Source organism: Pan paniscus, chromosome 12 (genome assembly GCF_029289425.2).
Source record: "Pan paniscus chromosome 12, NHGRI_mPanPan1-v2.0_pri, whole genome shotgun sequence".
NCBI lineage: Eukaryota > Metazoa > Chordata > Mammalia > Primates > Hominidae > Pan > Pan paniscus.
Window position 1 is genome coordinate 116,643,175 of NC_073261.2, and position 24,252 is coordinate 116,667,426.

At 41.1% G+C, this 24,252-nt stretch overlaps 1 protein-coding gene across 3 annotated transcripts in view; it reads right to left on the reverse strand.

Moving 5' to 3' along the window:
* The window catches only part of TAF1B (TATA-box binding protein associated factor, RNA polymerase I subunit B), a 93,867-nt gene that overhangs the window by 53,759 nt on the left and 15,856 nt on the right, over positions 1–24,252 (reverse strand). For all 3 annotated transcript variants that reach the window (XR_010109318.1, XM_024927717.4, XM_024927718.4), the window contains exons 6-7: positions 13,546–13,699; positions 5,935–6,088 (exon numbers count right to left, since the gene is read on the reverse strand). Coding sequence is in view for 2 of the 3 variants with exons in the window: in XM_024927717.4 (XP_024783485.2) it covers positions 5,935–6,088; positions 13,546–13,699 (308 nt within the window). In the remaining variant the exon portion in view is untranslated. The remainder of the gene's footprint in view (positions 1–5,934; positions 6,089–13,545; positions 13,700–24,252) is intronic.

The window sequence follows — 24,252 nt, forward strand, 5'->3', positions numbered from 1 at the left end:
TCTGTGACAGCCTACCTCCCTTGTCTACCCTTCTGTCTCCAATACCTGTAATAGTACATGTTAGATGTTTGTTGCTGAAAGAACCATTAAGGAGTGGGACCTTGCCTGTTTGCTCACCACTCCACCCCAATGCCTCGTACACAGTGGATCAAATATTTTGAGTCAATTATTGAGTTTGAAGAAAATAACACATACACATAAATAGACAAATATATTTATTTAGGATTCATTAATTTAACAATTTATTGAATACTATATACCTAGTCCTATTCTAGACTGCAGGGAAACAGCAGTGAACAAAACAGAAAAACATTCTTGTTCCTATGGAGTTTACATTCTAGTGAGAAAAGAAAGATACAAAACAGATAAGTAAAATCTATAGTATGTTAGGTAGAGTGAAATGTTAAGGAGAAAAATAAAGGAGAACTGAGAATGAGAAATGGGGGTCTTGCAACCATGTCAAATATATACATATACCTATATATATTTAAAATAAGAAAATTAAGGAAAGTGAGCTAAAGACAGGAATAAGTATACAAAATGCATTGCCTTGAAGAGCTGGGCTGACATTTGGCTTTCAGCTTTGTAGCACTTAAAGGACAAAACTGATTCAACTTTTTTTTTTTTAAGATGGAGTCTCACTGTCGCCCAGCCTGGAGTGCAGTGGCATGATCTCAGCTCACTGCAGCCTCCACCTCCCGGGTTCAAGTGATTTTCCTGCCTCATCCTCCCAAGTAGCTGGAATTACTTACAGGCACCCACCACCAGGCCTGGCTAATTTTTGTATTTTTAGTGGAGACAGGTTTTCACCATGTTGGCCAGGCTGTTCCTAAACTCCTGACCTCAAGTGATCTGCCTGCCTTAGCCTCCCACAGTGCTGGAATTACAGAAGTGAGCCACCAGGCCCAGCCTCAACTTTAATTTCAATTAAAAATGTGTTTTCTTTAATTTTTACTCTACTGAAAGTTGAGAAATATTTACATAAAAATGGTGTTAAAGCTTCCCCAGCTAAGTTTTTATTAGTATATTTTGTTTATATGAAAGTATTTATGCGCAGTAATCAGTATTTGTATTACTGTGAAATTGTATTTTTGGTTTAATATTATTTTACATACAAGATGTAATGTATATCTGTCACTTTTTAAACTACCTAGTATTCCACTATGTTAAGGTGCTCATTATTTATGTAGTCTTCACTCCTATGTGATAATACATGCCAGCACTATGTGGAGTGTTAGGAGTCTGCAGAGATAAGTAAGAGATGAAGGGTCTTCCATACTCCCACCCTAATAGGTCAGACAAACAGCCTGCACATGAGTCAGCAGAGACACTGTTTCAAGCAGCACAACAGAGGCACAGTCAGTTCTGTAGGAGCAGAGGAAGAAATGAGAGACCTGACTAGGGGAAGCAGAAATGTCCGCAAAGAGCAGGTCTTCGGCATCTGGAGTTCTAACAGTTTTTCACCATTTATAAATAGTTCTTTGAATTTCCTTTTAGAAAAGTATTTGTTTTTCCAAAAAAAAAAAAAAAAAAGGTTGCTTACTGAAAGTTCTGAACAATCTATTTCCCTTCCTAGGTATTATCAGCTGGTTCTCTAGATCAATCCGGGAAGTTGACAGAAAAACTGGTATAGACTAAAAGCATCTCATATGCCTCTCCTGACCAACAGAGTTTAGCCATGTCCCCTGGAAACACTGTCTCTACTTATAATTATGTAATTTTCCAAAGTTTCAATCTATGATGGGTTAGAAATTTAGTAAACTCATCCTTTGTCTCAGATCACTGAAAAAAAGCACTGCATTAGAATTAAGTCGTGTCTACCTGTAAAAACAGATCCTGAACCCAGTCACCATTACCACTGCCATAATCCAAGCCACCATCTCTTGCCTGGAGGATAGCAAAAGACCACCTGATCTCCGTGCTTCCACCCTTCCCAGAACTCATTTTCCACAGCTGCCTGAATGATCTTTTAAAAACATCAATCAGATCGTATCTCTCCTGCTGCAATCTTCCAGGGGCTTACTCTCACACTGAAAACCCACAGTCCCCCTGGGTATGAGGTTTCCTTCCAGAGTGATATGTCCTGAAAATAGAGACTGCACAGCTTTGCAAACTTTGAAAACATATTGAAGACCACTGAATTGTATATTTTTAAAGGGTGAATTTTATTATATATAAATTATACCTCAATGTTTAAAAATCCAAATTCCTAACTTGGTTTACAAAGACAGATATCTGCCTCTGATGATCTGTTCACTCCCATCCTCCTACTCCGCCCTAGAATTCTCTGACTCCAGTCACACGAACTCTCCTCTGCTCCTTCATCACACAGCTCTTGCTTTAGGGCTTGGCACTAGCAACCTCCTTCTACCTGGAATGCCAGTACAGCAGTCCCCACTCATCCTCTTTTTTGTGTTGCATGGTTTCAGCTACCTGTGGTCTGAAAATATACAATGGACAATTCCAGAAATAAACAAGTCATAAGTGTTAAATTGTATGCCATTCTAAAGAACATGATGAAATATCATGCCATCTCTCTCTGACCCACCTGAGATGCGAGTCCTCTCTTTGTCCAGCACAGCCAAGCTGTAGCACCACCCAGCCATGAGTTACTTGTAGTTCATTGGCTCATTCTCAGATCTACTGTCAGAGTGTTGCAGTGCTTGCATTCAAGTACCCCTTATATTTTACTTAATAACAGCCTCAAAGCTCAAGAGTAGTAGTACCAGTACACTGTAATAATTATTCTATTTTATTATTAGGTATTGTTGTTAATCTCTTACTATGCCTAACTTATAAATTAAACTTTATCATAGGAATGTACACATAGGAAAAAACATAGTGTATATAGGGTTCCGTGCTATCTACATTCTCAGGCATCCAATGTCTTGGAACATATCTTCTGTGGTAAGTGAGGTCTATTGTACTCTTGATATTCACACTGGCTCTATTTTCATTTAAGGTGCAGAGTAAATGCCACCCTCTTGGTGAGGCCTTCCCGAATAACCAATCTAGAGTAGCCATCTAGTCATTTTCTATCATACCATCCTATTTCAATCTTCTGAATAGCCTTTCCCTGTCTGATCCTTCTCTTATTTATCAGGTTAGTGCGAAAGTAATTGTGGTTTTTGCCATTAACTGCAATGACCTTTGCACCAACCATACGTATGTGTTTGTTTTTTCCTCCTCTGGTCTTGAAATTTGTGAGAGCAAGGACTTGACCTATTTGATTCACAACTGCATCGCAAGGGTCTAGATGCCAGAACGACACCTGCATATAGTAGATATTCAATACAAATTTACAGAATGAATAAGGGCTGGCTATTTTTATTCATTAATGCCATTATTGCTAGGTAGGCAGGGTCCCTTACAGGCTATTTGCAGGGTAATGAATTTATCCTAAGGACTATGGATGCTGCTAGAGGACTTAAAAAGGGAGTGACATGCGCAGTGTTAAGGTATATGGGTACTTTGGCCAGGCTAATAACGTACTCCCTTAAAACTGTGTTCTTTAAATATTTTTTCAAAGTTTGGCAGTGGTTCTCAAACTTTGCCATCCATAAGAATCCTCTGGGCCAGGCATGGTGGCTCATGCCATAATCCCAACATTTTGGGAGGCCAAGGCAGGAGGCCAAGGTAGGAGGCTTGCTTGAGGCCAGAAGTTTCAGACCAACTTGGGCAACATCACAAGACCCCATCTCTATGAAAAAATAAAAATAAACAATTAAAAAAAAAAAGAATAATCCCCTGAAGGGCTTATTTTAAAGCAGAGATTATCAGGTCCTACCCCAGGGTTTCTGATTCAGAAGGTGTAGGATAGGTCTAAGAATTCACATTTTGAACCAGTTCCCAGGTGATACTGAAGCTGTAAGTCAGGAGGCCACATTCTGAGAACTTATGACTTAGAGCTCTTTCTGGGAGAAAAGCAAAGGAAGAATATCAGTGGTGACAGTCTCTTCTCCTATAGCCCCAAGCAACTAAGCTCTGTTCCCAAACTTGTGTACTCCACAGGGCAAAACAAAAGCCCCCTAGCTAACTAGATTTAATCTCCTTGAAGGCATTTTAGAATTCCCCTTGGTGGGGGAGGAGAGGGAAAGAGAGAGAGGGAGGAGAAAAGAGGGAGGGAGAGAAGAGGGGTGGGTAGTATCTTACCCCTATTCTTCCAACCACATATAATATTCTCCCTGAGAAGAATTCCAGGTAAATACGACTTTCTCCACCTTGTTAGATTTCTAGGAGAGTTCTGTTAGCCCCTTATAGATTGTCCTGGGTAGGATGGCTAGCCCCTTTATCCAGCTCTAATGACATGATTAGGTTTATGTTTTTGTAAGATCCTTCTGGTTATCAGGAGGAAAATGGATAGAAATGACACAAGATTACAGACACAGAGCTCATCTGGGAGACTGTTAAGCAATCCAAATGAGGGTAGAGAGGACAGAGAGAGAGAGGGAATGCAGAGAAGAATGGTTCTGTGAGTTTTTGGACATATAACTGAGTGGACAATTGACCAACAGTGTACGTAGAGGGGAAAGAGTCAAGGATGATTCCTAGGCTTCTGGATAGGATGCAACAGGGTGGATGGCATTTACTAAGAAAGAGAACACTGGAAAAGGAGCTGGATCAAGGAGACAGATGATGAACCTCTAGTCATGCTGATTCTGAGATACCATAAAGACATCTAAGTAGCCGTGTCCAGCAGACAGCTGTATATATGCATCTATGGGTCTGGCCCTCAGTAGACAAGTCTGGGCTAGAGATATAAATTTGAGAGTCATCAGTATAGTGGTAATTAAAGCGTTGGGAAAAGATGAGATCACCCAATGGGGGCATACAAAACAAGATCAGGTTTTTAAATTAATAGTAAAATTCACTGAATCATGGGCTATCTGCTTGTAGAGTTAATCAGACCTGAGGAAAGCGTTTTTATTTGGTTGATGTGGCCAAATTCAAAGGCACTATCATCATTTACTGGAGGCATTACATTTAATCAAAGGGGCTGAGCCAATAATGACGATGATGGTGGTGATGATGAAAACAAAAACAATAATGACTAGCACTGAGGTCTTATTATGTGCCAGACACTGCTCTACGTGCTTTCCATGTAGCGCTAATTACTGAAAGTAGTTACAACCCTATGAGGTAGTTATTATTAGCCCCATTTTACCAATGAAGAAACAAAAGCAGAGAGAAATTAAATGACTTACTCAAGGTCATATAATAAATAAGTGGCAAAGCCAGGATTCAAACCCAGCAGTTTGGTTCCTAATTTGTGCTGTTAAAAGCATCCTACATATTGATTAAACCCAAATGTTACTATTCAGAACACATATAAAGCAAGGAGAAAAAAATCAGCACATAAGAATTTTGGCACATCTATTAAGTGAGAAATTCTTACACATAAAACTGTAATTTATTCATTAACCAAAACACTCTGTAGATTATCCTGAAAAATATAAATGCTTACTATCTGGATAACACATCCTTTCAACAGTTTTGTCTTCAACTTTTCCTTATAAACATAGACAACCTATATTTTAGCTCTTAACACCAATATATGCTTTTGTGTAACTACGAATAACCATTTTGCTAATGTAAAGATCACCTGTTTATCTTTTCTTAGAAATGAAAAATATTTACTAATATTACTCAGGTACTTAAATGTCACTTTTCTCTTCAAAAGATTATATTAGATAATTAATTTTCCAATAGCCTATGTGTGGTAAGTACTATAATTTCTACTACATAAATAAGAAAATCAAGAAGATGAATTACTAGCCCAGGGGGGATTACATTTCAGAATTAGAATTCAGGCTACTCAACCTTTCCAGTTCCTTCCTCAAGTTAAGCCTTCTTATAAAAATCAAAATATCCAAAGTTTGTCTACTTAGTTCATGTAATAACCAGCAAAAATATCATACAAGAGGTTTAGCTAACCTCAAAAGATCTGAAAGTGTTATTGCTTCTCTCTGCCAAAGTAAGGACAGATAACAGAAGGCAAGTGTCTGTGGCACGGTCATCTTCACGATTCCCTTCTCCTTTCGTTGTGAGTATTCAACTCCATCCAGAGATCCAGAGCAGACAGACGTTTCTTAGGAGATAAATGGAGATTTTTAAAAATCCAGTGAACTCTTTGGATAACAAAAGAAAAACAACAAAAAATCTAAACAGGCATTTTAAATATTGACGTGGTTTGGCTGTGTCCCCACCCAAATCATCTTGAACTGTAGTTCTCATAATTCCCACGTGTCATGGGAGGGACCTGGGGAAAGTAATTGAATCATGGGGGCGGGTTTTTTCCATGCTGTTCTCATGAGAGTGAATAAATCTCACGAGATCTGATAGTTTTATAAAGGGTAGTTCCCCTGCACACGCTCATCTTGCCTGCTGCCATGTAAGACGTGCCTTTGCTTCTCCTTCACCTTCTACCATGATTGTGAGGCACTCCCAGCCATGTGGAACTGTGAGTCCATTAAACCTCTTTTTCTGTATAAATGACCCAGTCTTGGGTATTTCTTCATAGCAGTAAGAAAATGGACTAATACAATTATCTTAAAACTAGTTATAAAACCTTTACAAAGAGCAATTTGGCAATAAAGAGTAATGAAGGACTAGAATAAAATCAGCCAAAAATGTAATCATGGGATATCTGTGGGAGTGGGATGGGACAGGATTCTAAAGAGGGATTTGAGCCAGGCACGGTGGCTCACGCCTGTAATCCTAGCACTTTGGGAGGCCAAGGAGGGTGGATCACTTGAGGTCAGGAGTTCGAAACTAGCCTGGTCAACATGGTGAAATCTTGTCTTTACTAAAAAATACAAAAAATTAGCCGGGTGTGGTGGTGGACGCCTGTAATCCCAGCTACTTGGGAGGCTGAGACAGGATAATTGCTTGAACCCGGGAGGTTGCAGTGAGCCGAGATCGTGCCATTGCACTCCATCCAACCTGGGTAACAGAGCAAGACTCTGTCTCCAAAAAAAAAAAAAAAAGGATTTGAATGTTTGAATTTTTTAATAGTGAACATAAACCAATTTTTTAAATAAAGGAAAGGATACACAATTACAATGCACAACAAAAGATGTGTAACTGCTTTGACTCTGACCTCAACTCCCATGTCCCCTTCTCTACAAGGCCTCTCCAAAACTCCAAAACTTAGCTAGAGAAGCACCTTCTTCTATCCCCATCTTCCAGGTATCCTCTACCATATGACATTATAGTATCTTCATTCATTCACCAGATGCTTATTCATCTCATTCTTTGTGCCACTCTTCTATGTCTCAGGAAATGACAAGTGAATAATGTCTCATCTCTCTTAGAACTTATATTTTAGTAATGGGAGACAGACCAATAAACAAACAAACAAGAAATACAATTGGCAGAGCCAGGTGCCATGGTGTGCACCTGTAATCCAAGCTACTAGGGAGGATGAGGCAGGAGGATCACTTGAGCCCAAGAATCCGAGACTAGCCTGGGCAACACGGAGAGACTTTCTCTAAAAAAAAAAAAAAAATTACAATTGACAGATAGTGATGCTACATAGAAAAATAGCAATGTAGAGTCATAGTAAGTGATGGGAAGGGAAGAGAGATGCGCTACTTTATATGGGTGTCAGAGAAACCTCATGGAGAAGGTGATATTTGAGCAGAGACCTGAATTAATTCAGAAAGTAAGTCTTAAGGATGTTGGGAAGAATACCAAGTATATTAGCAGGAGTGAATTGCAGGAACAGCAAAAAGGCCAGTGTAGTGAGAGCATCATGGGATGCAACATAATATAGTTTCTACGTAAATCTGCCAAGATTGTGAGGCCTCCCCAGCCATGTGGAACTATGAGTCCATTCAACCTCTTTCTCTTTATAAGAATAGAAATTTCTGAGGGAAAGTGGTGGGAATGATACTGAAGAGAGATTAAGAACTACATTATGTAGAATTTTGTAGGTCATTATTTGTACTTTGGATTTTATTCTAAGAAGTTTCTGGAGAGTTTTAAAACATGGAAGCAACAGGACCTCATTTATGTATTTAAAATGGTCACTCCAGCTGCTGAGGGAAGAATGGAGTTATGGGAGGGCAGGAGTAGAAACAGAAGACCACTCTTCCAGGAAAGCCATGACTGGTACTTGGACTGGAGCGGTAGCATTGCAGCTGGTGAGAAATGGTTGGATTCTAGATAGATTTTAAAGGCAGAGTCAAAGGATTTGCTGATAGATTGGATGTAAAGCATGAGAGAAAAGAAGAAAACAAGTATGATTATAAGGTTGTTGGCCTGAGCAACAAGTAGAATGCATTGCCATTTACCAAGACAAGGAAGATGGCAAAAAAAAAAAAAAAAAAAAAAAATCCAGTTTGATGAGCGAAATCAATGTTAGAATTATGTGTGTTAAGTGTGAATCTTATTAAATACACCAATAGAAATGTTGAGTCAGCAGCTGAATATAAGAATCTATACTTTGAAGGAGAGGTGGGACTAGAGATAGGAATTTTCGTTTCAGCATATAGTTGGTGGTTGGCTAAAGCTACGCTATTAGGTGAAGTCACATAAGGAGTAAGGGTAGAAAAGCAGCAGGACTAGGAATGACCCTGAGAAGCTACACTTTCTTAAACACAAACTCTCAAAGTAACTCCTCAAAATCCCTTTCTCCAAATTCTGTAAGTCCTTTCTTCATAGCACTTATCAGTGACTAAAATGTTCTTTATTTGGTCGTTTATTGCCTATCTCCTCCTACTACAATATAAACACCCTGAAGGCGGACAGTCTTGCCACCATTATGTCCCAGTGCCCAGAACAGTCTCTAGCACAGAGTAGAAACCTGATGTGCAAATAGGCCCAACAGTTCTACTTTGAAGATTTCATCCCAGTGAAATGATTTGAAAGCCATGCAAAGGTTTCGGGTCAAGGAATGTTGTGGCAGCACTGTTTATAATATAAAAAAATTTAGAACAACCTAAATGCCAGGAATAGAAGTTTAATTAAGTAATTCCATGCAATGGTATACTACAAAACAATGTCCATAAAACTTTGAGATCAGTGGTTCTCAAAGTATACTCCTGGACCAGCAGTATTAGTATCACCTGAGAACGTAATGGAAATGCAAATTACTAAGGTTTAACAAGCTCTTCAGGTGATTCTGATGGATGCTAAAGTTTAAGGACCATCGGTTTTAAATGAATATATAAAGTCACAGATTTCCATAAAATAAATGTGTGTTGTGTACACACACACAATTTTTTGTATATTCCTTATAATATGTAAGGACTTCCAGTTAAGGTGGCAAATTGAAAACACGTTAGCCTCTGCTCTCTCCTGCTACAACAATTATAAAGAGAATTTTTTAAACATGTAAACCTGAGGACAAATAACATGAAAAATGTGACAAGAACAATAAAATTTTAGAAGTTGGAAAGAATACAGATAGGTGATTATTGGCTTGGCAGTCCTGGGAAAGCTAGATTCAAAGTCAGCAGTGGGGAATATGCCAAAAAGCAGTTTTCACTGGGGATCCCTAAAGAAGGCTCAGGAATTGGAGAAACTCATACCCCTAGAAACTGGATGAAGGCAGGCCTAACACCAGGATGACTGCTTAAAATCCAGATTAAGAAGCAGTTAGACATCCAGATTCTTTTTTTTTTTTTTTTTTTAGATGGAGTCTCTCTCTGTTGCCCAGACTGGAGTGCAGTGGTGTGATCTCAGCTCACCACAACCTCCAACTCCCGGGTTCAAGCCACTCTCCTGCCTCAGCCTCCTGAGTAGCTGGGACTACAGGCGTGCGCCACCACACCCATCTAATTTTTTGTATTTTAGTAGAGACGGAGTTTCACTACGTTGGCCAGGATGGTCTCAATCTCCTGCCCTCGTGATCCGCCTGCCTCGGCCTCCCAAAATGCTGGGATTACAGGCGTGAGCCACCACAGCCAGCCAGACATCCAGATTCTTATCCCAAATCCATGCAGCCAAGTGATGCCCCTCCCTAGTCTTGGCCAAAAACTGGAAATTTCTTCTCCAGAGAGAAGGGTCTCTAGAATAAGGCATGCCACTCACATGCACTGTTGAGAAGTGAAAACAGGAGGCTTAAGTGAAAGTTTACATACTGAATACTAAAACAATCCCCCATTCCCCTCCGGTCTTCTTCTTCCTACCCAGTTTCCAGAACAGTGACAGCCAAGATTACAAACCTGCCAAACAGAAGACTCAAAGAGATTTCTCTGAGGAATCTGATCAGCTCGGGGGGAAAAGATTTAAAGATGATAATGCTGGGGTTCACTGAGAAAATAACCTTGCATGCAGAGCAGAGCTGACAAGACTAACCACGGAAACAAAGCCTTTTATCAACTTTTTAGTCTCCATGTTTAAGTAAGAATAGCTATCTTGGGCTCACTAAACATTTGAAGCCTTTCATGTAAAAAGCAGAGGCCAAAACAATCAAGTCAGGCGTGAAATATCATTAATATTCTCTGTGAAATAAAAGATGCTCCACAAAAATGAGAGGGTAATCCAGGAAAGAAGAAATGGGATGCAGAAAATAAAAAATTCCAACAAAAGAAAAATGACAGAATCTCAGGATGGTGGTAAAGAGAGATCCTGGCCAGGCACAGTAGCTTACGCCTATAATCCCAGCACTTTGGGAGGCCGAGGCGGGCAGATCACAAGGTCAGGAGATCGAGGCCATCCTGGCTAACACGATGAAACCCCATCTCTACTAAAAATACAAAAAAAAATTAGCTGGGCGTGGTGGTGGGCGCCTGTAGTCCCAGCTACTCAGGAAGATGAGACAGGAGAATGGCATGAACCCGGGAGGCGAAGCTTGCAGTGAGCCAAGATCGTGCCACTGCACTCCAGCCTGGGCAACAGAGCAAGACTCCATCTCAAAAAAAAAACAACAACAAAAAAGGAGAGATCCTAAAGTCAGCCAGGCCACAGGTCTAGAGATATCATTCTAGATCAGAGGAGATCAGAGGCTCCAGGGAGACTTCTTCCAGAAGATGAAACTGATAGAATGCATAAGGTATTAAGAGATTATAAGAACTGGGAGGAAGTGTGGAGATACATTAGTAATAAATTATGGATTAGTAATAAACAGAAAACTAAATAAATAACAATTATCAACTCCAAGAAAACCACAGGATATACAGAAAAAGTAATCATAGTAAGCTATACAGCTCAGTCTAAATAATGTGTATACATTTATAATAATTTAAGCAGTAAATACTGATCTAGTAAAAAATTACAGCAATTATATTGAGAAGAGAGAGAATGAGAAATGCACATGCATGTACTGGTGACTATATGCAGATAAGGGACAGTGAGGAATGTGTGAAAGAGCTAAAACGGAATTCAATAGCTAATGTCCCAAACTAGAAATCAAGATGTAATACTAGAAGCACGTGATACGGAAATATGGAAGTCACAACAGAGTTGAAAATGAATGCCCCTTGGGAACAGGACATTAGCTGAAGGTAGACTACAAATTTTATTTTTTTTTAAGACAAGGTTTTGCTCCGTCGGCCAGGCTAGAGTGCAGTGGGATGATCACGGTGCACTACAGCCTCGACCTCCTGGCTCAAGCACTCCTGCAACCTCAGTCACCTGAGTAGCTGGGACTGTAGGCATGCACCACCATGCCTAGCTAATTTTTATTTTTTCAGAGATGGAGGTCTCACTATGTTGCCCAGGCTGGTTTTGAACTCCTGGGTTCAACTGATCCTCCCTCCTTGGCCTCCCAAAATGCTGGGATTACAATAGGTGTAGTCCACTGCCGTGACTGGTGGACTACAACTTTAAACAATTTTTTATTTTTGCGATTTTTTTATAACAAGACTTATAGAATGATTTGTAGAGTTTTGATTTAAAAATTTATTTATTTATTATTATACTTTAAGTTTTTAAAAATTTAAAGAATGAAGAAATAATTCAAATTTTTACAAAAACAAAATAAATTCTTTCCGTATACATACATGAAGAAAAACTTTCTGGAATGATCTACAATAGCAGTAGCGGTAATTTCTAGTTGGTACAGTAACTGGTGATTTTATTTTCTTTGTGACTATCTGCATTTTATAGTTTTATATTGAGTTTCACTAATAAATACTTCTTTTTTTTTTGACATGGAGTCTTGCTCTGTCACCTACACTGGAGTGCAGTGGTGTGATCTTGGCTCACTGAAACCTCTGCCTCCCGGTTCAAGCAATTCTGCCTCAGCCTCCCAAGAAGCTGGGACTACAGGTACGTACCACCACGCTTAGCTAATTTTTGTATTTTTAGTAGAGATGGGGTTTCTCCATGTTGGCCAGGCTGGTCTCGAACTCCTGACCTCAAGTGATCTGCTCGCCTCAGCCTCCCATAGTCCTGGGATTACAGGTGTGAGCCACTACGCCTAGCCATTGATTACTTTTAATGTAAAAACTAAAAGAAAGCTCTAGGGATCATCATTTACTAAAAAACAAATTAGCAGGCCGGGCACGGTGGTTCACACCTGTAATCCCAGCACTTTGGGAGGCTGAGGCGGGCCGATCACAAGGTCAGGAGTTTGAGACCAGTCTGACCAACATGGTGAAACCCCGTCTCTACTAAAAATACAAAAATTAGCAGGGCGTGGTGGCACATGCTTGTAATCCCAGCTACTCAGGAGGCTGAGGCAGGAGAATCACGTGAACCTGGGAGGTGGAGGTTGCAGTGAGCCGAGATTGCGCCACTGCACTCCAGCCTGGGTGACAGAACTAGATTCCATCTCAAAAACAAAACAAAACAAAACAAAACAAAAAAAACAAATAAGCAAACAAAACTGTTACACATAGGTAAACAAAACAATCATGATGCTTTAAAAGGAGCTAATATATCTTTTTTTAAAAAGGTTCGATGGTTTTACAGTCATGGTCTTCTGGGACTATTTGAGCTCAGGCTTGTCTGAAAAGGTGGAGAAGAAAACTCTAGAAATTCTTTGTTGCCCAATTAGTCAATGATCCTAACACTTTACACCAAAGTAACTTATTTGATATCCATGTCACTGTGCAGTCCAGCAAGAGATGTGGATACACTGATAAAGGAATGAAGGCCTATATTTTAATCTTAAATATATTCCTTATTTATTTCAAGTTATGGAATTATATCAGAAAGTAAAACACACATGTAACAAGGTAAATTTTACTCAGCTTGCTTTAGTCTATGCTTAGAAACTGGACATATCATCTTTGTCTATTTTACTATATGGCTACATGATAACATTTTTCTGCTACAACTTTTCTTTGAAGACGCTGAGCCCACACATATAGATCTTTTTGAAGTAGCCTCCTTCTTTCTGGATCCACTTGAACTTTATGTCCCTTTAAAATCACACACAAAAAACTCACATGGAGACAATGTGCCTTTTAAAAAATTGCGCTAAGATTTCACTTAGTTTGTCTTAGCCATATGATTCAGCAAGTCATTCTTCCTTGCTAGATTCTCCCTCGCTAGACCAAGTTCCCTTTCCTTGGATTATCAGAAGATTAGACTAAATTATTTTTAAGGGGCATAACAGCTCTAAAATTCTAAATGTTTGGTTCTCATTTTTACCTGATTGTGATGCTTTGCTGACGGGGAAAGGTTTTCGAGTGTGGATGTCAGACTGAGACTCCGCTCCACTTTCAAGAAAAGGAGGACAGCTGACATCACTTAGCAGCTCAGGCTCACTAGCCCAGTCTGAATGACTTAGATTATCTTCTAATACCTGTTTGCAAAACAATATAAATAAAATTATTGTGTAACAGTTTTAAACAGTTAATTTCTGTGAACTTAAACAACTCCTATCACAAACACCCTAAAAGAAACCACTCTAGAAAACTGCAACTGCCTGCCAAGTCCCTTTACTTCTGAAACATGCTCCTGACAGCTCCCAGCAGTGCTTCTTGGAGAGGAGTCACAGACAAGGATGGGCGAGGAAACCAGCTGCCAGCCCTGCCATCAGGTCTCCTTCTTCCATGGACATCTCTCTTACAGCGCTAATATCTTCACCACTGAAAACACCGTGCATCAATGACCCCACACATGCTGGCTGGCTTCTTTTTACCAAACCTACCTGGGGAATTTTTGCTTTGTATCTTTGTTAATTCTGGTTCTCCTGCCTGAACTATGCCTTTTCCTGCCTCTCCCTAACTCATTACTTACTCATCATGCCATCTTTCCAACCCACTCTTCAGTGATTTCTCCTTTCCTTGAACTCCTATAGCACATACGATTTGTAACATGTAATCAACAAGGATATACTATCTCATACTACTGTTTAACTGTTCACGCATGTACTGTTGAAATGACAGAGTGTCCCTAAAAAGGTCAGCTGGCTGGCTACCTAAAGGCCTCATTAGCTGACATTACCCAGGCAAACCGATCACAGTCAAAAAGCCATGATTTCAACCCTGCAGGCCAAGAAACTTGACCTTATTACAGGAAGATAAGACTAAGACTCCTGGTAAAGAGGCTCACAAGACAATGAAGCAAAACAAAAAAACAAAAAAACAAAAAAACAAACAAACACCTCAGAGAATGAAATAAGATGCTTGTGTCCTCTGTCAAGCATATCCCCTCCCTATAGGGAAGCCCCGTGAGAAGGAGGCTACACCAGAAAGCTGGCTGATGAGCATGAACACAGAGAAAACTTCCACAGGTTCCCACAGGTTACCACTGCCAGCAACTCTACCACATACTCTGCCTCTGCCTGATTCTTCGGGACGATTCAAACTCCTGTTTAAAGCCAGTTTCTCTATTTGTGCACTTGATCCCACCTCTCCGTACACTCAAAGATATCTGTTCAAAGATTCACATCTACTCTTTCTCTCCATTGCAAATTTTTCTTCTCTCCTGCATCATTCCTATCACTACACAAATATGCTATCATTTATCCCACTTTATTTAAAAATTTTTGTATTATTATACTTTAAGTTTTAGGGTACATGTGCACAACATGCAGATTTGTTACATATGTATACATGTGCCATGCTGGTGTGCTGCACCCACCAACTCGTCATTTAGCATTAGGTATATCTCCTAATGCTATCCCTCCCCCCTCCCCCCACCCCACCACAGTCCCCGGTGTGTGATGTTCCCCTTCCTGTGTCCATGTGTTCTCATTGTTCAATTCCCACCTATGAGTGAGAACATGCGATGTTTGGTTTTTTGTCCTTGCGATAGTTTGCTGAGAATGATGGTTTCCAGCTTCACCCATGTCCCTACAAAGGACATGAATTCATCATTTTTTATGGCTGCATAGTATTCCATGGTGTATATGTGCCACATTTTCTTAATCCAGTCTGTCATTGTTGGACATTTGGGTTGGTTCCAAGTCTTTACTGTGAATAGTGCCGCAATAAACATACGTGTGCATGTGTCTTTATAGCAGCATGACTTATAATCCTTTGGGTATATACCCAGTAATGGGATGGCTGGGTCAAATGGTATTTCTAGTTCTAGAACCCTGAGGAATCGCCACACTGACTTCCACAATGGTTGAACTAGTTTACAGTCCCACCAACAGTGTATAAGTGTTCCTATTTCTCCACATCCTCTCCAGCACCTGTTGTTTCCTGACTTTTTAATGATCACCATTCTAACTGGTGTGAGATGGTATCTCATTGTGGTTTTGATTTGCATTTCTCTGATGGCCAGTGATGATGAGCATTTTTTCATGCGTTTGTTGGCTGCATAAATGTCTTCTTTTGAGAAGTGTCTGTTCATAAACTTTGCCCACATTTGATGGGGTTGTTTTTTTTTTTTCTTGTAAATTTGTTTGTGTTCATTTTAGATTCTGGATATTAGCCCTTTGTCAGATGAGTAGGTTGCAAAAATTTTCTCCCATTCTGTAGGTTGCCTGTTCACTCTGATGGTAGTTTCTTTTGCTGTGCAGAAGCTCTTTAGTTTAATTAGATCCCATTTGTCAATTTTGGCTTTTGTTGCCATTGCTTTTGGTGTTTTAGACATGAAGTCCTTGCCCATGCCTATGTCCTGAATGGTAATGCCTAGGTTTTCTTCTAGGGTTTTTATGTCTAACATGTAAGTCTTTAATCCATCTTGAATTAATTTTTGTATAAGGTGTAAGGAAGGGATCCAGTTTCAGCTTTCTACATATGGCTAGCCAGTTTTCCCAGCACCATTTATTAAATAGGGAATCCTTTCCCCATTTCTTGTTTTTGTCCGGTTTGTCAAAGATCAGATAGTTGTAGATATGCGGCATTATTTCTGAGGGCTCTGTTCTGTTCCATTGGTCTATATCTCTGTTTTGGTACCAGTACCATGCTGTTTTGGTTACTGTAGGCTTGTAGTATAGTTTGAAGTCAGGTAGCGTGATGCCTCCAGCTTTGTTCTTTTGGCTTAGGATTGACTTGGCGATGAGGGCTTGTTTTTGGTTCCATATGAACTTTAGTTTTTTCCAATTCTGTGAAGAAAGTCATTGGTAGCTTGATGGGGATAGCACTGAATCTATAAATTACCTTGGGCAGTATGGCCATTTTCACGATATTGATTCTTCCTACCCATGAGCATGGAATGTTCTTCCATTTGTTTGTATCCTCTTTTATTTCATTGAGCAGTGGTTTGTAGTTCTCCTCGAAGAGGTCCTTTGCATGCCTTGTAAGTTGGATTCCTAGGTATTTTATTCTCTTTGAAGCAATTGTGAATGGGAGTTCACTCATGATTTGGCTCTCTGTTTGTCTGTTATTGGTGTATAAGAATGCTTGTGATTTTTGCACATTGATTTTGTATCCTGAGACTTTGCTGAAGTTGCTTATCAGCTTAGGGAGATTTTGGGCTGAGATGATGGGGTTTTCTGAATATACAATCATGTCATGTACAAACAGGGACAATTTGACTTCCTCTTTTCCTAATTGAATACCTTTTATTTCTTTCTCCTGCCTGATTGCCCTGGCCAGAACTTCCAACACTATGTTGAATAGGAGTGGTGAGAGAGGGCATCCCTGTCTTGTGCCAGTTTTCAAAGGGAATGCTTCCAGTTTTTGTCCATTCAGTATGATATTGGCTGTGGGCTTGTCATAGATAGCTCTTATTATTTTGAGATGTGTCCCATCAATACCTAATTTATTGAGAGTTTTTAACATGAAGCGTTGTTGAATTTTGTCAAAGGCCTTTTCTGCATCTATTGAGATAATCACGTGGTTTTTGTCTTTGGTTGTGTTTATATGCTGGATTATGTTTATTGATTTTCGTATGTTGAACCAGCCTTGCATCCCAGGGATGAAGCCCACTTGATCGTGGTGGATAAGCTTTTTGATGTGCTGCTGGATTCAGTTTTCCAGTATTTTATTGAGGATTTTTGCATCAATGTTCATCAAGGATATTGATCTAAAATTCTCTTTTTTTGTTGTGTCTCTGCCAGGCTTTGGTGTCAGGATGATGCTGGCCTCATAAAATGAGCTAGGGAGGATTCCCTCTTTTTCTATTGATTGGAATAGTTCCAGAAGGAATGGTACCAGCTCCTCCTTATACCTCTGGTAGAATTCGGCTGTGAATCCATCTGGTCCTGGACTTTTTTTGGTTGGTAAGCTATTAATTATTGCCTCAATTTCAGAGCCTGTTATTGGTCTATTCAGAGATTCAACTTCTTCCTGGTTTAGTTTTGGGAAGGTGTATTTGTCGAGGAATTTATCCATTTTTTCTAGATTTTCTAGTTTATTTGTGTAGAGGTGTTTATAGCAGTCTCTGATGGTAGTTTGTATTTCTGTGGGATCGGTGGTGATATCCCCTTTATCATTTTTTATTGCATCTATTTGATTCTTCTCTCTTTTCTTCTTTATTAGTCTTGCTAGAGGTCTGTCAGTTTTGTTGATCTTTTCAAAAGACCAGCTCCTGGATTCACTGATTTTTCGAAGGGTTTTTTTGTGTCTCTATTTCCTTCAGTTCTGCTCTGATCTTAGTTATTTCTTGCCTTCTGCTAGCTTTTGAATGTGTTTGCTCTGGTTTCTCTAGTTCTTTTAATTGTGATGTTAGGGTGTCAATTTTAGATCTTTCCTGCTTTCTCTTGCGGGCATTTAGTGCTATAAATTTCCCTCTACACACTGCTTTGAATGTGTCCCAGAGGTTCTGGTATGTTGTGTCTTTGTTCTCGTTGGTTTCAAAGAACATCTTTATTTCTGCCTTCATTTCGTTATGTACCCAGTGGTCATTCGGGAACAGGTTGTTCAGTTTCCATGTAGTTGAGCGGTTTTGAGTGAGTTTCTTAATCTTGAGTTCTAGTTTGATTGCACTGTGGTCTGAAAGACAGTTTGTTATAATTTCTGTTCTTTTACATTTGCTGAGGAGTGCTTTACTTCCAACTATGTGGTCAATTTTGGAATAGGTGTGGTGTGGTGCTGAAAAGAATGTATATTCTGTTGATTTAGGATGGAGAGTTCTATAGATGTCTATTAGGTTCACTTGGTGCAGAGCTGAGTTCAATTCCTGGATATCCTTGTTAACTTTCTGTCTCATTGATCTGTCTAATGTTGACAGTGGGGTGTTAAAGTCTCCCATTATTATTGTGTGGGAGTCTAAGTCTCTTTGTGGATCACTAAGGACTTGCTTTATGAATCTGGGTGCTCCTGTATTGGGTGCATATATATTTAGGATAGTTAGCTCTTCTTGTGGAATTGATCTCTTTACCATTATGTAATGGCCTTCTTTGTCTCTTTTGATCTTTGTTGGTTTAAAGTCTGTTTTATCAGAGACAAGGATTGCAACCCCTGCCTTGTTTTGTTTTCCATTTGCTTGGTAGATCTTCCTCCATCCCTTTACTTTGAGCCTATGTGTGTCTCTGCATGTGAGATAGGTTTCCTGAATACAGCACACTGATGGGTCTTGACTCTTTATCCAATTTGCCAGTCTGTGTCTTTTAATTGGAGCATTTAGCCCATTTACATTTAAGGTTAATATTGTTATGTGTGAATCTGATCCTGTCATTATGATGTTAGCTGGTTATTTTGCTCGTTAGTTGATGCAGTTTCTTCCTAGCCTTGATGGTCTTTACAATTTGGCATGTTTTTGCAGTGGCTGGTACCGGTTGTTCCTTTCCATGTTCAGTGCTTCCTTCAGGAGCTCTTTTAGGGCAGGCCTGGTGGTGACAAAATCTCTCAGCATTTGCTTGTCCGTAAAGTATTTTATTTCTCCTTCACTTATGAAGCTTAGTTTGGCTGGATATGAAATTCTAGGTTGAAAATTCTTTTCTTTAAGAATGTTGAATATTGGCCCCCACTCTCTTCTCGCTTGTAGAGTTTCTGCTGAGAGATCAGCTATTAGTCTGATGGGCTTCCCTTTGTGGGTAACCCGACCTTTCTCTCTGGCTGCCCTTAACATGTTTTCCTTCATTTCAACTTTGGTGAATCTGACAATTATGTGTCTTGGAGTTGCTCTTCTCGAGGAGTATCTTTGTGGCATTCTCTGAATTTCCTGAATTTGAATGTTGGCCTACCTTGCTAGATTGGGGAAGTTCTCCTGGATAACATCCTGCAGAGTGTTTTCCAACTTGGTTCGATTCTCCCTGTCACTTTCAGGTACACCAATAAGACGTAGATTTGGTCTTTTCACATAGTCCCATATTTCTGGGAGGCTTTGTTCGTTTCTTTTTATTCTTTTTTCTCTAAACTTCTCATCTCGCTTCATTTCATTCATTTCATCTTCCATCATTGATACACTTTCTTCCAGTTGATTGCATCGGCTAGTGAGGATTGTGCATTCCTTACGTAGTTCTTGTGCTGTGGTTTTCAGCTCCATCAGGTCCTTTAAGGACTTCTCTGCATTGGTTATTCTAGTTAGCCAATTGTCTAATTTTTTTTTCAAGGTTTTTAATCTTCTTTGCCATTGGTTTGAACTTCCTCCTTTAGCTCGGAGTAGTTTGATCTTCTGAAGCCTTCTTCTCTCGACTCGTCAATGTCATTCTCCTTCCAGCTTTGTTCTGTTGCTGGTGGGAGCTGCGTTCCTTTGGAGGAGGAGAGGCATTCTGATTTTTAGAGTTTACAGTTTTTCTGCTCTGTTTTTTCTCCATCTTTGTGGTTTTATCTACCTTTGGTCTTTGATGATGGTGACGTACAGATGGGTTTTTGGTGTGGATGTCCTTTCTGTTCGTTAGTTTTCCTTCTAACAGTCAGGACCCTCAGCTGCAGGTCTGTTGGAGTTTGCTGGAGGTCCACTCCAGACCCTGTTTGCCTGGTAGCAGCAGCAGTGGCTGCAGAACAGCGGATATTGGTGAACCGCAAATGCTGCTGCCTGATTGTTCCTCTGGAAGTTTTGCCTCAGAGGAGTACCTGGCCGTGTGAGGTGTCAGACTGCCCCTACTGGGGGGTGCCTCCCAGTTAGGCTACTCAGGGATCAGGGACCCACTTGAGGAGGCAGTCTGCCCGTTCTCAGATCTCAAGCTGCATGCTGGGAGAACCACTACTCTCTTCAAAGCTGTCAGACAGGGATATTTAAGTCTGCCGAGGTTACTGCTGCCTTTTGTTTGTCTGTGCCCTGCTCCCAGAGGTGGAGCCTACAGAGGCAGGCAGGACTCCTTGAGCTGTGGTGGGCTCCACCTAGTTCGAGCTTCCCAGCAGCTTTGTTTACCTACTCAAGCCTCGGCAATGGCGGGCGCCCCTCCCCCAGCCTCGCTGCTGCCTTGCAGTTTGATCTCAGACTGCTGTGCTAGCAATCAGCGAGGCTCCGTGGGCATAGGACCCTCCAAGCCAGGTGTGGGATATAATCTCCTGGTGTGCTGTTAAGCCCGTTCGAAAAGCACAGTATTAGGGTGGGAGCGACCCGATTTTCCAGGTGCCGTCTGTCACCCGTCTTTGACTAGGAAAGGGAATTCCCTGACCCCTTGCAGTTCCTGGGTGAGGCGATGCCTCGCCCTGCTTCGGCTCATGCACGGTGCGCTGCACCCGCTGTCCTGCACCCACTGTCTGGCACTCCCTAGTGAGATGAACCCGGGACTTCTGCACCCACTGTCCGGCACTCCCCAGTGAGATGAACCCGGTACTTTAGTTGGAAATGCAGAAATCACCCGTCTTCTGCGTTGCTCATGCTGGGAGCTGTAGACTGGAGCTGTTCCTATTTGGCCATCTTGGCTCCACCCCTCTATCCCACTTTTTAAAAGCTCTCCCTTGACCCCAGCAACCATGCAATTTCTTTGTACTTGTTGCAGCAAAATGCCTTGAAAAAGTCCAAATTTGTTGTCTCCAATTTCTCTCCTCTCAGTCTACCTTATATTCCATTCCAATCAAGGTTTTGATCCCACTGCTCCACTAACCACTTTGCAGCCCTCTTCCTTCTTGACCTAGTGACAGCATTTATCACAGCTGATCACTGCCTTCTTCTTGAAACACTTTGTTCCCTTGGTTTCCAGAGTGCTCATTCTCTCAGCTGTCCTCTTACTTCACATTGTTCCCAAGAATTTTTTTGCCAGTTCCTCTTTTATCCCAAACATCTTAACTGTAGAATGACCTAGGGCTAAGTTATTGGTCCTCTCTCTGTCTTCATACCTTGGTGATGTCATCTGGTCTTACAGTTTTAAATACTAGCTACTATCTTCAAATTTTAAAATGTCTCCCCCCATACCACATTTTAACATCCTAGAAATCAAGATTTATCTTACAATCACTGGCATGTCAAAATTGAATTTGTAGCACTCTTTTCTTTCTTAGCAGTACTTAAAATAATGGCGTATCTTACAAACAATAGCATGTTAGATTTCATGATTATAATATAAACTAACAGCTTCGAAATTTATGTCTCCAGCTCAGACCTCTCTCCTGAACTGCAGACTTTTACATCTCAATGCATGCTTGAAATTTCCTCTTGGATGCTGATATGGTTTGGCTCTGTGTCCCCACCCAAATCTCATCTTGAATTGTAATCCCCATGTCTGGAGGGAGGGACCTAGTGGGAGGTGACTGGATCATGGAGGCAGTTTCCCCCATGCTGTTCTTGTGATAGTGAGGGAGTTCTCATGAGATCTGACTGTTTTAAAAGTGGCAGTTCCCCCTGCACACTCTCTCTCTCTTGCTGCCATGGAAGACATGCCTTGCTTCACCTTTGCTTTCCACCATGATTTAAGTTTCCTGAGGCCCTGCAGCCATGCAGAACTCTGAGCCCATTAAACCTCTTTTGTTTATAAATTACCCAGTCTCAGGTAGTATCTTCATAGTAGTGTGGAAACAAACTAATACAGGAAATTGGTACCAGGAGTGGAATACCACCATAAAGATACTGGAAAATGTGGAAGCAACTTTGGAACTGGGTAACAAGCAGGGGTTGGAACAGTTTGCAGGGCTCAGAAGAAGACAGGAAGATGAAAGAAAGTTTGGAAATTCCTAGAAACTTGTTGAATGATTGCGATCAAAATGCTGTTAGCGGCCAGGTGCGATGGCTCATGCCTATAATCTCAGCACTTTGAGAGGTGGAGGTGGGCCTGACCTGTGGTCAGGAGTTCAAGACCGGCCTGACCAACACGGTGAAACCCCATCTCTATTAAAAATACAAAAAAGTAGTTGGGCATGGTGGCGTGCATCTATAGTCCCAGCTACTCGGAGGCTAAGCCACAAAAATCGCTTGAATCCAGGAGGCGGAGGTTGCAATGAGCCAAGATGGTGGTGCCACTGCACTCCAGCCTGGGCAACAAAGCAACACTCTATCTCAAAAAAAAACAAAAAAATGCTGATAGTGATATGGACAATGAAGTCCAGGCTGAAGTGGTTTCAGATGGAGATGAGGAACTTATTGGGAACTGGAGTAAAGGTTACTCTTGCTATGTTTCAGCAAAGAGACTGGTGGCATTTTGCCCCTGCCCTAGAGATCTGTAGAACTTTGAAGTTGAGAAAGATGATTCAGGGTATCTGGCAGAAGAAATTCTAAGCAGCAAAGCATTCAAGAGGTAACCTGGCTGATCCTGAAAGCATTCAGTCATGTGTATTCACAAAGAGATGATCTGAAACTGGAACTTTTATTTAAAAGGGAAGCAGAGCATAAAAGTTTGGAATATTTCCAGCTGGACGACGAGGTAAAAAAGAAAAACCCATTTTCTGGGAAGAAAATTCAAGCCGGCTATAGAAATTTGCATTAGTAATGAGGAGTGAATGTTAATAGTCAAGACAATGGGGAAAATGTCTCCAGGGCATGTCAGAGATCTTCAAGACAGCCCCTCCCATCACAGGCCCAGATGCCTAGGAGGGAAAAATGATTTTACGGGCCAGGTCCAGGGCTCAGTTACTTTATGCAGCCTCAGGATATGGTGCCCTGCATCCCAGCCACTCCTGCTCCAGCTGTGGCTAAAAGGCACCAAAGTATAGCTCAGGCCATGGCTTCAGAGGGTGCAAGCCCCAAGTTTTGGCAGCTTCTACGTGGCGATGGGCCTGCGGGTGCATAGAAGACAAGGGCTGAGGTTTGGGAACCTCTGCCTAGATTACAGAGGATGTATGGAAATGCCTGGATGTCCAGGCAGAAGTCTGATGCAGGGGCAGAGCCCTCATAGAGAACCTCTTCTAGGGCAATGCCCAGGAGAAATGTGGGGTTGGAGCCCCAACACAGATTCCCACTGGAGCACTGCCTAGTGGAGCTGTGAGAAGAGGGCCATCGTCTTGCAGATCCCAGAATGGTAGAGCCACTGACATCTTGCACCATGCACTTGGAAAGCCAGACACTCAACTCTGGCCCATGAAAGCAGCCTTGGGGGCTGTACCCTGCAGAGCCACAGGAGCAGAGCTGCCCAAGACCTTGTGAAACCACCCCTTGCATCAGCATGCCTGGATGTGAGACATGGAGTCAAAGCTTATTTTGAAGCTTTAAGATTTAGTGAATGCCCTGCTGGGTTTCGGCCTTGTATTGGCCCCTTTGTTTTGGCCAATTTATCCCATGTGGATTGGGAACATTTACCCAATGCCTGTAACCTCATTTCATCTTGGAAGTAACTAACTTGTTTTTGATTTTACAGGTTCATAGGCAGAAAGGACTTGCCTTGTCTCAGATCAGACTTTGGACTTGGACTTTTGAGTTAATGAGTTAATGCTGGAATGAGTTAAGACTTTGGTAGACTGTTGGGAAGGCATGATTGATTTTGCAATGTGAGAAGGACATGAGATTTGGAAGTGGCCAGGGGTGGAATGATATGGTTTGGCTCTGTCCCCATCCAAATCTCTCATCTCGAATTGTAATCCCCACATGTTGCGAGACGGACCTGGTAAGAGGTGACTGGATCATGGGGGTGGTTTCCCCCATGCTGTTCTCATGATAGCGAGGGAGTTCTCATGCAATATGATGGTTTTAAAAGTGGCA